The sequence below is a fragment of the Lepeophtheirus salmonis genome, chromosome 7 (genome assembly GCF_016086655.4).
Source record: "Lepeophtheirus salmonis chromosome 7, UVic_Lsal_1.4, whole genome shotgun sequence".
Taxonomy (NCBI): domain Eukaryota; kingdom Metazoa; phylum Arthropoda; class Copepoda; order Siphonostomatoida; family Caligidae; genus Lepeophtheirus; species Lepeophtheirus salmonis.
The window spans coordinates 32,818,979-32,836,428 of record NC_052137.2 but is presented as its reverse complement, the minus strand read 5'-3'; the positions used below and the strand labels follow the sequence as shown (position 1 = coordinate 32,836,428).

General features: G+C 29.2%; 1 protein-coding gene across 2 annotated transcripts in view; it reads left to right on the top strand.

Moving 5' to 3' along the window:
• The first annotated feature begins 545 nt into the window (after positions 1-545).
• Positions 546-17,450, top strand: part of LOC121121982 (uncharacterized) — a 294,463-nt gene continuing 277,558 nt past the window's right edge. For both annotated transcript variants that reach the window (XM_071890051.1, XM_071890047.1), the window contains exon 1: positions 546-683. In XM_071890051.1, coding sequence (XP_071746152.1) covers positions 662-683 — 22 coding nt within the window. In that variant the 5' untranslated portion in view covers positions 546-661. The remainder of the gene's footprint in view (positions 684-17,450) is intronic.

The following is a 17,450-nucleotide window of genomic DNA, read 5'->3' as shown; positions in this document are numbered from 1 at the left end:
ATTTGTATCTGATGTCTTTCTATAATCAGATAATCAATATAATCTATACGTTCAGAAAAGTCATGTTCATAAAAATTTAAATTATATATCGAATGTGGGGTTTTCATTTAATGTTTTCTTCTGAAGTGTTTTCAGACTTATTATTCAAATTTTATCAACTCTTATTGTTCAAATGTTATGTTTAGAAGCATAAATCCCTAATATGGAAAAAAAAATAAAATATAACCTTATAAAATGTATAAAATATCTCTTTTAATATACATAGTAAAACATTTTACAAAAATCATTTTTTCATTCATTCTTACTCTTAAAAGAATAAAACTTTATTTTTATATTATATATGTGCATTATTTGTCTTGAAACGTCTTATTACTTTGAACTAAATACCTATATACACACTTAGAAAGGAAGGTATGAAAAAGTGGGAAGAAAAGCTACCATGTATGTAGATTGTAGAGGGAACTAGCTTCACATATTTATGTATTTCCGCGCACCTTTTTAGTCTGACATTTTAACTACTTACATTTCTAAAAAAAAGAAGCTATTATTGTTCATTTACGTGTGTCACAGACTTGTCAAAGACAAAGTTCATAATAATTGAATATTTATCCGCTAACAAATAAACGGTCCTCGTGTCTTAAAATCATCAAGTGGAAATTGAATGAGGCATTGCTTGGAAAAAGGTAAATTATTCATATTCTTCCGTTAAGCAAATTAATTTGATTTTACAATTAGGGTATGTACAATAAGTATTGTGTCGGTCCATAATTAGGACTGAAGAGTGTAGTCCTGGACCGAATAAAAAATGACTCATACAAAACTACATCCAATTATATTCCACATTGTGAAGCAAAAGCTTTTGTTTTTTCTATATTTTGTTTGTGATTTTTTAACAAAAAATATAATATGTTTTTAATTAAAAAGCTTTTCTTTATATCGATTATTCAAATTATATTATATGCAGATTAAAGGAGGTAAAAAAATGTTTTCTAATTATCCCTAAGGATTAAAATATACAATAGTGAGTTTAATTATCCATTAAAAGCTCATTATTTATAGTTATAACTTTGGGGAAAAAAGTTGTGAGCTTTTCAACAAGAAATATGTTGACTAAATAATGCATTGGTATTATTAATAATGAATTTATGAACTTTTAAAAATGGGGCATTTACCTCTATCTCATTTTTCAGGCTTTTCAAATATGAAATTGTTAGACAAATATAATTTTAATGTTCCATTTTAATACAAAAACAAAAATGTAAATCTGGACTATATTTAAACCTAATTAAAAACTTAACTTGAAGCAAATAATAATTTTTGTTTTGGAAATGTGTGATTAAGTATTTGAAAAAATAAAAGTGTACTCTCAATAAAACAAAATATTGGTGTAAAGGGGAAAAAAATAACCAAAAAGATAGTATGGCTGAATTAATACGAGCAAGTTATTGTCCTACTGCAATTAAGAACTTGCTTTGCTGTCAAAAGGATACCTGCCATCAAGGGAAATAATAATATGGATGTGAGGAAATTCCACATGCCGGGATGTGAAAAGACATAAAAGGATATATTTTGTTTAAATCCCAAATTTTTATCAGTATCCTGGCCGAAAATGTAATTAGATCCATTCATCAATCTTGCAAATCTTAAAGCTATTAATTAGGACTAAAAGAAAAAGTACGACAAACTCCACTTGCTTACAAAATATATATCTAATTCACCAGCCTAGAATATTGTAAAAAAAAACAACATCAAATAGAACTAAGTGAAGAAAAAATATTTTTCTTCCGCGACGAGATTAACTGGATCGTGGACAGACGTCTAGAATGATCACTGGTTGGCTCAAATTGGAGGTGATGGCTCTCACATGTTAAAAATAAAGTTATCAGTGTCATTCATGACCCTGTGTTGCATTGGGAGTATTAGCAGTGACACTGAGTTGCTATCCCTCCCACGTTCGTGATAAATTCCTGTAATATTTTTCTACCAAATATTGCACAAATTCTTCTTGCTAAAGGTAATCAAATCGTGGAACGTTTTTTCTGTCTCGTATGAGGGAGAGAATGTTTAAATTCTTAAATTAACTGCCTTTGATTTTTTTAGTATTTCATATTACATAGGCTCTAAAAACATCTTGAGAACCTTTAATGTATAAAAAGTATTTCTATACCGAATTTAAAAAAAAACAACTGAATTCTTGTTATTCTAAAGAAATGATGTAGTTCACGGATCGGTCTAAGGTTTCCAGAGCCACACACAACAGTAATCGTCACCAATGGTATTTCGATACAAATAACTTACATATGTAATTTGTGTTTCCCTGAAGTTTAAGTTGTTACATAATAATTTATGTAATAATTTTTTTCACCAAAAAATATTGATCTATTCCCTTATAAAACAAGCCTATTAAAAAAGTTTTAATATCATTTTCTTCTATATTCAATTTTTTGTATTCATTTTTCTACATCATTCACATATAAACAAAATTTTACTTGTCAAAAATATTTTGAATTTCTTAATAATATATAGAAGTATTGGATGCACTCATCATTAATCTGTTATGAACTTCTCCGTATGAAATATAGTTTACAATAATTTTTAATTTTTGTATTATGGTTTTGCAACTTTTGAATAATTAAAAAATCATTTACTTACATGAAAATGAATTTATTCTTTAAAAATTGATTTCAAATTTGTACTTATTTTAGTTTATTTCTTAGAGATCTTGTCTATAAATCCTCTTCCCTCAAAACTAAGTCCAAACATTCTCAATTTATTGTTTTTGTACAAAAATATATCATGTCTATTATTTATTTTGTACCTTTCTTTAACATTATATCTACTATAATCTATAATAAGTACTTAATGATCGCAATTTATGTCAAATAATCAAACAAAAATTATTTTTTTAAAAATTGGAGTAAAATGAGTGGAAATTATATTTACTAATCATTACTGCAGTATCTTCAAAAATGGTCGTTTGGCAAAGTGGGATTCTTTAAAGTGTATTAGAAACGTTATTTTTTATAGGTATATAATTAGTTTTATGCTCAGTTAATTCATGAGCCGTCTCAATAAACAGGTCATTTAATCTATATAATTTTCTTTTTTATTATCTCCTATGTACATTAGAAATACTGTTTTTAGCCCATAGATATCCTTTTTGAATTTATATAAACAGCCGCTATTCATATAGAACAATTTTTTTTCACGGGTTAGGTTAAAATATCAAATATTTAATAGAATAAAATAATCAAATCCCATTTATAAAATACCACAAGGTCAGTTAGGAACTTTATTAAGGGTCTTGCAGATAAATTTGACCAAGTTTAAGGCCACCGAGATCCATAATGAATAGTTTTGAAGAATAAATAATTTACAAAAAATAATCATGAGCCAATTTTGAATATTTTTTTTACTACATGTTTTGCTCTTGCTTCAAGGACAGCCTTCATGCAGTACCTCAAAGATTCAACGGACTTTGAGACCTCTGCATTGTGTATGGAGCTGGTCATGGTCCTGCTGGACGACTTCAGAGCCTCTACAGAGTTATGGTGGGTAGCACAGGACTTCCCTTCCAACTTTCCCTACCGATAAAAACCACAAGGATTAAGATTAGGAGAGTTGGAGGGCTACTAGGTCTTGAACTTCCAAAAATGAGGCACATTATCCTTCAGCCATTCCTGTATAATATTGGGCTTATGGCGGAGTTCAGGTGGAAGGTGTACCTTTGTCCATCCAGGGCTTGACCACTTCCAAGTAAACTTCTTTGTTTAACTTCTGCTTGGGCTTAAAGAAATAGGGTTCCATGACATAACTATCACTACTAAATGACACCAAGGACCATTATGGCATCTGGATTCTTCTTCCTGAATACCATGGGAACTTCAAAAATTTATTTACATGCCCATTTGTCATTTTGGTTTGTTTCTCTTCTTGTCAATAGTGAATATCTTCTCATCTAAGAAGAATCTCAAATGTTCTACATTGTTCTTCAAGGAAGACAGGATCTTCATGCACCTAGCTTCTTTGGTGAGGTTCATAGAATCTGTTAACAGGTGTCACCCCCCTTAGGACGTAATTCTTGTGCCATAAGTTCTCAATGATGCCCCTGGAGATGGTACTGCAGTGCATAGAGGCGTTTTTGACAAGGATGGACATAGATTTGCCTGTGTTAGCTTTGATAGACCTCTTGAGCCCAGCCAGGAATCTGGGGGTCCTCTTTTTGTTACTCTTAGGACTAAACTTGGACCTGCTGGACATTTCCATGTTTTTTTACCTCTTTATAGTGTAGACGGTGTTTTATGGGTACATCAGGAGTCTGTTGATGTTAGGAACAGAGTGACCTACACATGGAATTCCATCACAGATGACCTTTTTTGGTGCTCCATTAAGTGGAATTTTGTTGTCTTTTTTTTTCTCGGAAAGTTATGCATACACTCTACAGAACCTCTCCAGATAAAAAATATATTTGTAGATATCATTGTTGTTGCTCTTGACGGCATTAAACTTGGTCTAAATTTATCTGTACGGGTCTGTATACAGGAGGTCGGTCTGTAAGTTCCCCTGCAAAACTGTTACCAGTCTGAAACGTGATGTAAGGAAATAATGGTCCAAGGTAAACCGCACAGAGGTAAAAAAACCTTCAAAATAAATAGCCACTGATTTTTGAGGCAGTAATTCCTGCAGTGGGGGGGGGGGCATATTGAATGAATAAATTAACTGCATATAAATAATATGATACAATTTGCCATTGTAGTCTTTTAAGGTAACTAAATATCTACAGTACTAGCTATAGGTACTATCAATGGATCCGTAGGTGAATCATTGTCATTTGTATGCATATGTCACAGGTAAGTAAATGAATAACGACATATGTGCATAGTATAATTGAAAGCAATTCTCTGCAAATAGTAATTTACCCACGATGGTAATTCTCCTGTAATCAATTTGTTTACAAACGGCAATTTACCGACGAAATATATTTATAATACCAATAAAAAAATCTCATATTTAAATCCACGAGAAAATTATATCAGAAAAAGCAAGTCTACATACACTAAATTACATCATATAAAGTTTTATAATCTTCTCTAACATGCAATTTAGTCACTATTCTACACACATAAAATTCAATCAGATCCTTAATTATTCCAGTAGGCCTACTAAAAATGTATATTGTGTGTCTATGAAGTCATAAAAAGAACCGTAGGAAGTAGTGCATTGTGTTTTGTTAATTTAAGAGAAGTAATTTGTCTTACTATACTCGCATGTATACTAGAAAAGTACACACTTATTTTATAGCTTACATGCAAAAAAAAAAAAGAAGAGGCTTTACACGTTATTATTTTTCTACTATTATCTGCAATTTTTACTATACATGATTCTGCATGATTTATGAAAACATTACAGAGATTTATTACAATTCACGAAAATAAAGTGACCATAATTAAATTAAGTGAAGTGCGTGAAAGAGATTCTTGAAAAAGGCAATAGACATAGCAGTGGAAAAAAATTATATCCTTGAATAATAATATGTAAGAAATTGTCTACTTTTGCAATAAACATATTTGGAATTGTGTTATTTCTAGGGTTGTAATTTTTGTAAATAAATAATAAAGTTTTATTCTTCTTACATTTTACCAACACACTGACCGGAAGATTTACCAAAGGAACTTTTGTTATAGGATGTTTTTTGTCTTATGCATTATAGAATAAAAGCATCTTCACACTTTTTTTTTTCGGGCTTAAAATGGGGTTTCCTTCACTTGAAGTCCTTCAAATTATTTAGTTACATTGAATAATTTGAAATACGGGCCTTTTAATTCAATTTGGATGTATCACATTCATATTAAATTCATACTAATTCTTATTATGATGAATTTGGACAGTTTTTTTTTGAGTATTGCCCTTTGGATGAAAGAAAAGAAGAAGAAAAAACATCAAAAAATAAATTTTAATAAGCACAGTCACTGCTCCTACTTTAATTTGTAGGATTTTTGTGACTCCCACTCGAGGAAAAATCCATAGATTTACCAGAGAGACAAAGACCACTTCACTCTTGAAGTAGTTGAAACATAACTCGGTTGGGCTTGGTGGTATTTTCTCTAACAAGATTTCTAACAGGGAACCTTCCCGAAAGCCATAGCATGAGTAAACTTCTTGACGATATGATAAGATCTTATGATTTTTTTGTTTATATTGTCTCCACCTCTCTTCTCTCATCAGAAGTAAAACAGTAGTTAAAAAGTTGGTTCGAACTCATCATAAAAAGATGCAAAATTCAAGTCTAATACTTTCTAGTTTAAATATATTAAATTTGAATGATACACGCTCATTCCACGCTAATGAATGCACAAATTCATTACAAATGACTTCAAGTGGAGGAAAAATCACTTCAAACTTTAAATTATATATGAAAAATTATATATATTTGCCAACATAGATTGAAGGAAGTTATGTAGCCAAATGAGTTTGCAGGATTAAGGAAAAAATTAGTGTTATTATTACTTGGTAGTAGAGAAATTCAGTATGTAAACAGTAAGAGTCCATTATTTTTTAGGTCAATCTCAAACAAAACGTTAAAATTGCATAAACGACGATTACTTTAAATACAATTTCAGATACATTACTCAAACTAGTCTTACTTTTTAATTATAATTAAGGCACTTTTTAAACAGCATAAGCCCAAAGGTTAGGGTCACACAAAAGTTCAAAAAATGATATCCATTGAAATTTTTTGAGTAATAGTATACTTCAGATACGAACGTTAGTTTGTATGGTTAATAATTTTAGGCGGAGGCTTGCACTCTAACGAGTTCCATTTCTAAATGGCTTATTTCATCCATACTCACCTCCCTTAAAGTAAAAACAAACATTAATTATTATTTAATTCCTTAATCAACAAGTCTTTAAACATTGCAACTATGTATTGTATATATGTATGTATACCGATGTTCAAAGCAGAGTTTTTGTGTTGTATACATTTTTCCTTAAATAATAAATGAATTAAAGAATATTTTACATATAATTAGATTTTGTATTAGTTAAAGGAATAAATAATGGCGAAGAAAAGGAAAACAAATTTGTTTTAATGCTATTAGAGAAATACCTTAGAAAGTCATATTTATATTTTTATGCATCGTTCTGACTTAGCGATAATGCTCTACAAATCAAACAAATATACGTTTATATATCCACCATATCCCCCGTCCCCATATATGCCCCCAGTTAATTGCTTTGGTTTCGGATAAAGCTCCTTGTTTTCTTTGTGAAAGTCCAAACAGCACAATCGCTTTCTGAAACTTTTCATTTACACCCATCAAATCTTCTACATTTAATTTTTTAAATTTCTTCAGAATCTGACGGGCAATCTACATACGCATGGGCTGGGTCATTGAATAGCTGACCATAGTCCATACATGGCCTTGAGAAAAAAATACAACTAGCAGAGATCTGTAATTGGACTGTGAATTTTTTTCCGGCATTAATTCCTCTCAAGGATGACTTGATTCTGCTCTTCCAGTTTACAGGGAGACTCAGTCGTCTCCTATGTAGATCACATAATATATCCGTCCCACCTTCAAAATTAGGCAATACCATTTATAAATGCCAAGTGCATGTTATAATATAGACACCTGAACTCCTTTCAAGAGGAAACTTGAATCTCCAGTCATTGAATAGATCTGAGAAGTAAATATTATCTACAGCTAAAATGCCGTTGCTAATAGCATATTCTTCCAAAATAAATAAATGGATCCTTTAATTTCAATGGCAGCCTGAATATTGCGAGAAACATCCGGTATTTTCATAAATTTAAAAAAACATTTTTGTGCAATTCAAATATTTTTATTCAAATTGGTTCCATTTGACGAGCTAGTACTCCAGAGATAATTCTGTAGGATTAGTTGATAACTATAATTGGCCTCCAGTGATGAAAATCTGTTCCATCTCCTTTTTTAGGAATGAGAGCAGTCCTTCCCTTCGTCTGCGTTTTTCGCATTTTCCCGAATCTCTCCATGGAGTAACCTATTTTTTGTAGATAATGTGTAAGTTCACCCGGAAAAAGTGTAAAAAAATTTACTCCAAATACCATCAGGACTAAATTCTTTACTATACTTCATATAAAATTATATGAAATAAACGATTTTTTCCTTTGTAAATATCATGTTCTTGGGATTGCTTGAGATTGATTCTCTTTTAGGAAAACATTTCCTTTCTGAACCTACTATTTTCTGGAATCCAGCATGCAAATAATTCACAATATCAAGCGTATTCGTGAGAACTTTACCAATGTATTTTATTTTATTATTCTCCGCGCTGAAAAATTATCATTTACTGACAGCTGCTTTAGTCTAAAATGGGAATTACTCCCTAAACTACGTTTTCCCTCCATTTCTGCCTTAGCTCATCAGCAACCTGGAAATAATTGACCGAGTCTCCCATAACTGTTCGAGAGAAAATTGAGACCTCCTCAAGAATCATTTCAATTTCATTTGGATCCTTCTCTCTCTCTTTTTATTTTTCACAAAATATTGCTATATAGTCATTTTTATAATTCTTATCAGCATGTGTTCTGCTTGATTTGGTGAGAATGTTGGATGGGTCACCCACTACTTCAAAAATATAATCATAATTCATAAGTTTTTGTAGCCCTTGAAACATCTTTCTGCTTCCAGGTCTTCTGGGTTAGGTTTGGTGTAGGAGTCGGAGATCTCAACAAATTTTTTATCCATTCGTTTAACTTTGCTTCATCAACTCTCTTCAAAGGGTTTATTGCTTTTACTTTAAACTTTTCCTTATTCTCCCATTGAAAATTCTCGAAGTTTTTGATTTTCATGTTAATAGGCACCATATCTCTTGTAAGTTCTATAACTTCAGCTTTGTATGTTTTTTTCAAGTGTTCCAATCTCGAACGAATGCCCATAGGGACTTTCGTGTAAAAAGAAGAGTAGCCGTAGCCATACCGAGCTTGAGCTCCTGCGATTTCATCTTCAGTAAACCCAAAGTGAAGGGCTGCTCTGTATAATGATAATTGCTTCATATTTACGTTATTGAATGCACGATTGCTGTCGGATTCGGTTAGAGTGACAGATTTTTCTCTCTTTTAGAGATAACTTTTGCGTAGGTCATTTTCTTTTTATTTTCAGTTTGATCAAGTTCAGGTGGTGGATCTGTAGGGGATCCTACCATGTCATAATAAAATAAGGAAAAAGAACGGAGAAGAATAAAAATATCTTACGGTAGGTCGTCCAAATGAGTCACAGCCTGAGCGAGGCAGAAAGAGAGCGCTACAAGATGATGATAAAGAGGAAAGATCAAAGGGATCCTTTAATAGACACCTTGGATGATAAAATCACTAATTAAGGGCCAATATTGGCACTCAACACTTTTAAATGACACTTAAATAAACACTGTTTGCTTCACTGGATAGTAGGGATCGATTTCAATGTTATAAACAGTCTCTAACCTTCATAAATGTATTTTTTTATGCAGCGAGGAAAATATGACACCTTCACTCACTACAAATATATATAATATCAATATATATATATATACTTTTATTCTTCTATTTTAAAATTATCTCTGAATCTTGATCCTAAATTTTAAAAATTGAAATCACAAAACTTATCCCACACCCATTCCTTCTAAGTTTAGACTGATATTTTACTCGGTTTCCTACGTACGTAAATATTGGATATTAAAATCTTATAAAATTTGAGAAAGGAAACATTTTCTAGGCTGCAGGAAATAATATTTAGTTGGGGTGGGAGAGCAAAAATCTAGTGAAAATAATCGAATCTTATTCGATCATAAAATAATTACAACTTGGTATTTATTATTATTATTGATAGTCCACCAGTTCCATTTAGGCCTTTGATTTTCTCACTTTATAACTATAATTGAAAATACAAATGCTAATATAGATAAAGTGGGTTTTATTTTATATAAAATAACGTGTTAAATTATGTTTAAAAATACTAATAGTTGATCAGCTCTACACAACATACTTACAATGTATTTATGATCTTCTTTTGATGATAAAAAAAAAAGTAAATTTTAACTTCCACAAAATATGAGGGTATCTTTAATGCAAGGGATATTAAAAGTAAAAAAGATGTAAAAAACCCCAATATCGACTTTCTATTTTAAAACATACTCCAGTAGTTTGATGCTTTTTAATTAAAGTAATTTGAAAGCCTTGTTGATAAGATGCATAAATGTCTGGTTCGGAAGAAGGAATGAATTAGGAAGAATCAATTACTTGATAATTGTAATGTCTGCTTATCAAATAATGAGAAACTATTTTATTGTTGAATCTGTTTGTATAAGTTATCCTAACAGATTAAGTGTGATATCGGTTTCAACGAAAATTCCTTCTTTTTAAAGTGCATTTAAAATTCAATTTGTAAACTTCCAGTGAATTAATAAGTTAACAATTATATGATGTGCATTTGGTTTTGGTAGAATTGGATTCGATTATTACTCAAATTTGAAAAATATTTTATATAAGGGAAATTTAAGAGGAATTACTCGCACTGGCCCTAAAATATCTTTTGAAAAACTCAAGATCGTTTGAACTCTAAACCTGGACACTCAAAATATTTGTATGCGTCTGGAGAAATCAAGTATCTAGTCTCGAACTTTACATATCTAATTATTCCTACAAAATACAAATTTATAAATAACTGTTTAATATAAAGGATATGGTGCTAAATTTAAAAATATTTTTGATGTAATTATTCATAGCAAAGGAAAGGAATGACGACATAATCTGCAAATTATAAAAATGATACAAGTTATAACTAGATCTAAGGCTCTTACAGTTTATAACTGAGAGTTTTAAATGCGAAGACCAAGGACCAAGGAATATTTTTATGTCATAAACAATCTTTTTTATTTAAAAATATAATTAATATTTCGTGGCACATGGACCAAGGAATTATGTCTTGATAGCAAATTAAAAACCAATTTTATAAAATCAAATCCAAATTAAAATATGAGTACTGTGGCTTTATTTGAACTCAATTCGACTTCAAACATCGAAATTTCGAACTCGAACAACTCAAGAAATTTTAACTCGAATCTAACTATATTTTTTGATAATAATGTTGTATCTTAAGTTAAGACATTCATATTCTGGAATGCGTTGGATTTTTATTGAAGAAATACTTTATTAGCATGTATAATATTTAAATATATATAGTTTTGCAAAGAAAAAATTACATTAATAAAATCAAAACAATTTTTATGTGGTTGGAATTGAAGTTTATAGTTTAAAGTTAAGCGGCCTTTTTAGATTGTTCCAAGGGTATTGATTCAATAAAATTTTACTGGTTGCCTCAAAATTCGACAATCACACAAACCAACATAATGTTGTGTTTTTTTTGCTCTTTAATAAAGGCGGCATTGTTTTTGATTGCTTCTACGTCAAGTAATATGAAAAATAGACTATATATCCCAAAATTACTGATTTTTTGCCTTACCAAGGGTTTTTGAAAAATATTTTTCACTATATCTATATAATTTATTGTTACTTCTTGACTTGAAATAAATGAATAAAAAAAAACATGCAAAATTGCTTTTCAGTATATGCTTCAAGGCCTAAAACTTTTTAATGTTATTTTTGTACCGTTTTCTGAATCGGATTAATAATAAAATTAGGAAAAATGGATCTTTCTGTGAAAAATTTTCATTATTAATCACAATGACAAAAGTACTTAAAGTGACATTTTCGGAAAGTAAACTTTCGAAAAAAAAAAACACACTTAATTTAGTATAACATATGCTACTTATATTCATATTTTTATATATTTATGAAACTGTAAAGGCTTTTTAGTAAATATAATATGTTTTTTCAGTATAGTACAGAAAATTTAGTCTATTGAGGTTATTTTTATGTTTCAATATATAAAACTAATTAAAAACACACCATCTCAATCTGAGGGCAAACAATTGTTGACCAAAATAATAATAATAATTTACATTCTTTACATTTCCTCTATTTTTGGGCTCCCTTAAATGGAGCAAAAAATATGATAAGATATAATACTTTTCGATCTATTTTGCTTCTTTTCCTTGCGTCTGTTATATTTTACCAATGACGTCAGATATGGAGGTTGCTGTAAATCACTATCGAAGAAATTATTAAGATACAGACATCATTAGGGAGGATATGGTTGGTTTTACACCTGATAAATATTTATAGAGTATTAATTTTAAGCTTTAAAATTATTTTCTTCATCAGAGCCAATAGTTATTTTCACTTAAAATTTAATTAACTTTTTTTATAATCTAATTATATCATAACAAATAACGATCATCCTAACTATTTCATTAAAATGTTGTGCATTTTTTAAAGCTATTCCATCGATTTTGCTTGCTTAAATATCAGTCAAAATGCTGAAAATACTTGTATGGATATAAGAAATAGAGAAAACATATATATTTATGTAAAATAATCTTAACAGAATGAGTTCTTCCTTTTTACTTTTCATTTTTACAAAATTTATATATGTTCACTGATGTTTAAGTTTCTTTGTTTGTTATAATATTTTATCGTTTTCCACCAAATGTCACTCGAACGAAGGATTAAATATCATATAAATGTTTCTTTTTATTTGTCAGATGGAGTTACACTAATTAGGTATAAATAAATTATTCTTCTATGCACGTTGTCCACTGAGCTACATCGTTCCATAACCTTTGCCTTCGTTCAGTGCAGCCTAAGCCATTTCTTCGCAAAACGGCATGAAATAACTCTCCCAATTGTTATATATTTATTATAGTGAAAGGAGTCAACTAAAATACTAATTTTTGTTAATAGAAATTCAGTGAATTGAGAGTCGAAATTCTTTGCTTGCTCCAAATTGTAATAAAAATATTCATTTAATCGAATTTTGATCAATTATTTACTTTATACTTGGACAATAAACTATAGGGTTTTAGGCAGTTTATTTTATGAAACTGTTTTAATTTGAAAGTAAGTCAAAAAAAAAAAAAAATGATAAATCTTCACAAATAATCTTTTGTAAAATACTACACTCCTAATTTTATTCTCAAAATTTTTTATATATATATATAAGACTCAGATTGTATAATCGAGAGGTATAGCGCTCTCATTGACTCTAATACTCCTTGATTAAATTATCTTAACCTCAATTAAAAATGGATAAATATACAAATAAATCCTAAACAAGGAATAATTAAGAATATTTCAGGTGCATATTGAAAAATATTGCCAATAAACTGTAGATTCAAAGGAATAAGAAGTATTTGTGTAAATTTCAGTGTGTATAATATCTCAGTTCGCTAACTGAGGGATAAAAAAAGAAGGATAAAATAAATTGCTGTACTGCGTTAAGTACACACATTTTTTTCCTCATATGTATAACGTAATTTACTAATTTACCAGCTTTTTATCAAAAATAACATTTTTGAACCATGGTCTCCTCCTCTTGTATCATTTATGAAAAACTCATTTAGAAACAAGTATTCCGAACATGTATTAAGAAAAAAAAAATATTAAGACAATGAAAGGCTTCTTTTATTAATATATTCATTCATGATTTTAATGAATAATTTATATGTATTCTTAGATCCGAATTTTTAAAATACTTTTAATTTAAGCTCAACTTTTGAAGCAATACATAAATTAAGAACTGACATCCTGAGTTTCAAAAACATTTTAATTAAACACTTATTGTCATACAGTTGCTATTATTTTATTAAAATAACAAAAATAAATAAGAAAACTATTACAGGAAATAGAGTTATAAGAAAATTCATATTGTCAAAAATTATATATATCAATTTGTTTTGCCTTGAAACTTCAAAATATCATATAAACTATTTTCTATAATTTGATTTGGAGTTGCTAACTTAATGTTTGGCGGTTTTTTAGATGGCTCAGAGAGTATTTATCGGAGAAAATTTTGTGGGTAGCCACAGTATTTGACACTAACAATAGTCAACTAAATTGTATGTTTTAATGGAATATGAATGAAGATGTTAGTATTTTAATCGATTTTACCTCGATAAACGTGCACAGGACCTCTATAATCCAAACTTTTTGCTTTAGTGGTCAACAAAACTCTTTTAAAACATTTTTTTTCACAATTTACATCATTTAGTATTTTTTTTTTCTTTGAAAGATCTGTATAACAGACAAAAAGATTAAATACAGTTTTTAAGTAAATGTTTCCAGATTTAAAATATTCATATTTATATATCTTTTTTCTGAATCGATGTAAATGCCATGTAAATACAAAATAATCACTAGAAACGGTCAATTTCTTTAGAAGTCTAACAAATTTCTCATTTTTGATCATACTGATAAAAATCAAAGTTCGTTGTAAGGTGAAGATATACTATAATCACAAAAAATGTCTCAGTCATTTGACTCTAGTCCATAACTATGACCTGAAAATAATTGCCAACCCAGCATCTGTGTCAACAATTTATTTTTACCCTTAAAATTCAGCCGTTTCTAAGGTTTTATTACATCAAATAGGACAAGCTTTCTCCTTCTTTTAGGACAACTCACTCTTTTTACTGATATTTTTCTTCAAGTTATGCCAAATTAATTTTGATTGTCCGATTACCTTAACTGCTATCAATCGAGAAAAGAAGAAAAATCATCTGAAAAATACCAATTTGTTCAAAATTTGCATTTTTTCTATGAAATGAAATATTGATTTTGCGTTTTCGGAGATGTGGGCTGACTCATTAACATATGCAGCACGTCAGCATAAAATCAATCTCGAAAAGGAGAAAATTCAAACTATTTTTTAAGTTAGTCTGTTTTTAGACTTAGTATTCAAATTTGTAGTATAAGTTAAAATATAATATAATTTTTTAGCTATAGATTATATCTTTCATTTGATGTAAGAAACCTTTATTGGCCCCAATATCACCTTTAAAAAAATGTCAATTTATCATACTATTTTTGTTACGATTCAATTTTGACTACTCTAAGTGGAATTTGCATGCATTTAAAGGTTTAATTAGAATAATTTGTTAATAGAAATGGACGATAATTTGTCGAGGAATCCGTCTAGCTTGTTTTTCTGTTGATGGCCCACATATAATGAAATATTCACACAACCATTACATTTAATGTCTTTACAATGCACAGCTAATAGGTTTAATGATCATTTCCTTATTTTGCTACATAATTTATCTTTTATATATTTTTATGTAAATGTAATTCACGAATCCCTTTCTTCTATTATCAACAATGTGCTTTAAAACGTTTTATTTTCTTTCAGTAATAAACTGTATAAATATAAACGTTGAAGTGTTTAATATCTATTTTTAAACTGGATATATCCTGAGGGTTTCAAAAAATAAATAATGATGTTTGTATTCAAATATTTGGTGTAGATTCGATGATAATGGATTTTTATATCAACAAGTGGTGTGTTTATAGAGAGCTTTTTATTAAAATAAATTGATAGAACTCATAGTGTCTGTACTCATAGGGAGCTTTCGATGTTGTAGTAATCTGGTTGTCTGTTTTTGCTCTTTATTTTTTATTTATTTATTTATATTTTGTTTTAGAGGAAACTTTTCACAGCATTAGCAAACTAACACAAAATACCCTATGTTTTTTTTTCGCAACAGCAAATTCTATGAAATAATAAATACATAAAAGTGAAATTACGTTAGTAAAAACATGATTCCACATTATAGTTAAAAATTAATTTCCTTTTATGGACCTAAAAATAAAAAAAACAAGCATATTCACACATATATATAAACACCGACTTAGAAATGAATAAAAGAAATCCGTTCTGAAAGGTATAAGACAGGAAAAAATAAAATGATAGGAACAATAAAAATAAATAAAAAATTATTAAATAAGTACTCAGACTCAAATTTTTTTGTAATATTTTTACTTAACTATATTGTCATAAAATTTAAGATTTTGAAATGTTTGGCAAAGAATGATGGATAAAAATTTCCTAAATTTGCGGTAAAATCCCAATTTGTTACGTGCAATTCTGGAATTCAGATGGAAAACATTGAATATCATGCTGCTACTGAGATAATTATTCATCAATAGCGTATGGCTAGATATGTTTTTCTTCAGATAATTTATGTTCCACATTAGCTTTGGCACTACTAATGGCAATATTTAATGCCTTTTTTTCTAAGTATTATTTAACTGACTGGAAGTTATGCTGAATCACATTGTAGCTTTTAAAACATTGGATTATATTTCCTTCAAATTCAACCATAACAACTTATTGAGTATCTACAAAGAAGGACAGTAAATAAAGGAGTGCCGTGTATTTTCAAACATTTTCCCATAATCTTTACATGGTTTAATATAATTTATGATATAACTGAGAGGTGAATTTCTTACTGTCATGAATTCCATCAATTGAACAGAGTATTTTCTTCTCGCAAGATATAAGTAGATCTAGCAATAATATATACTTTTTAAAAATGGTTTCTGGTTTCACAGACTTCACAACCCCATAATGAAAGAGGTTGGGGTACTTTTGATGCTCTCTTCAAGAGCAAAAAAAGAATCTACCACTATTTTAATAGGAATCAAGTTTTACATTGTGAAAGGTACAGGTTTTTCCCCTATAGCCTATGTATTTTGTGTATTCTCTCATTTGACTTGAAAAGTCATGTTTATTTCATAATTAATTCCTTTTGACAAATAAACGAATTAATTAGTTGCTTTATACTTACGCTCCGTTCCCAAATGAACAAACTACAATTTCTTGGTGACCCCTTGTCGCATATGTCCGATGTACACACCCTGCTGCCATCACTATCGCCGATTTTTATAACTTTTAGATAGGATGCCTATCCCATCAAAGAAACTGATTGTGTAAAATTTTAGAGTTTTGCAGAGGCGAGAGCCTATTTTTGAGTTCCTCAAAGTTTGGCTCCTTCCAAATACCTTTGAACTTGAGTAATTTATAACACAATTTATAATAGAACAATTTCATTTGTTTGCCGTTAGAATACTTTTAAGAGTAAAATCTTTAACTCAACCCCAGTCATGCTTCAAGATTGATTCTGCCAATTTTTTGTAAAAATTTTAATCCACTCATAGTACACTTTTCTTATAATATTACTAAGTAATATTATAATACAGTAACGAATAGTATACTTTTAACATTTTAATATTGAGAAATATTGAGACATTAAAAAAAATCACAGTATAAAAATCATTTGCAAAGTTTTTTCAATAAATAAAAACCCAAAAAAATTTATATCATCATTTCTTGATTGTTTTTTGGTAATTATAGGTAGATTTAGTCACATGCAATAGGTCAAGATGTTTATCAACTTTTGAAAACAGGATATGGAGAAAAATAGCTAAAAAACTATTTTTGTCAAATAAGAGCTCGAGGGATTGTGTTTATATACACTTTAAAAATTGTATTTTCCTTTCTATAATTGATTTCTTATATGAAGACTATTAACCC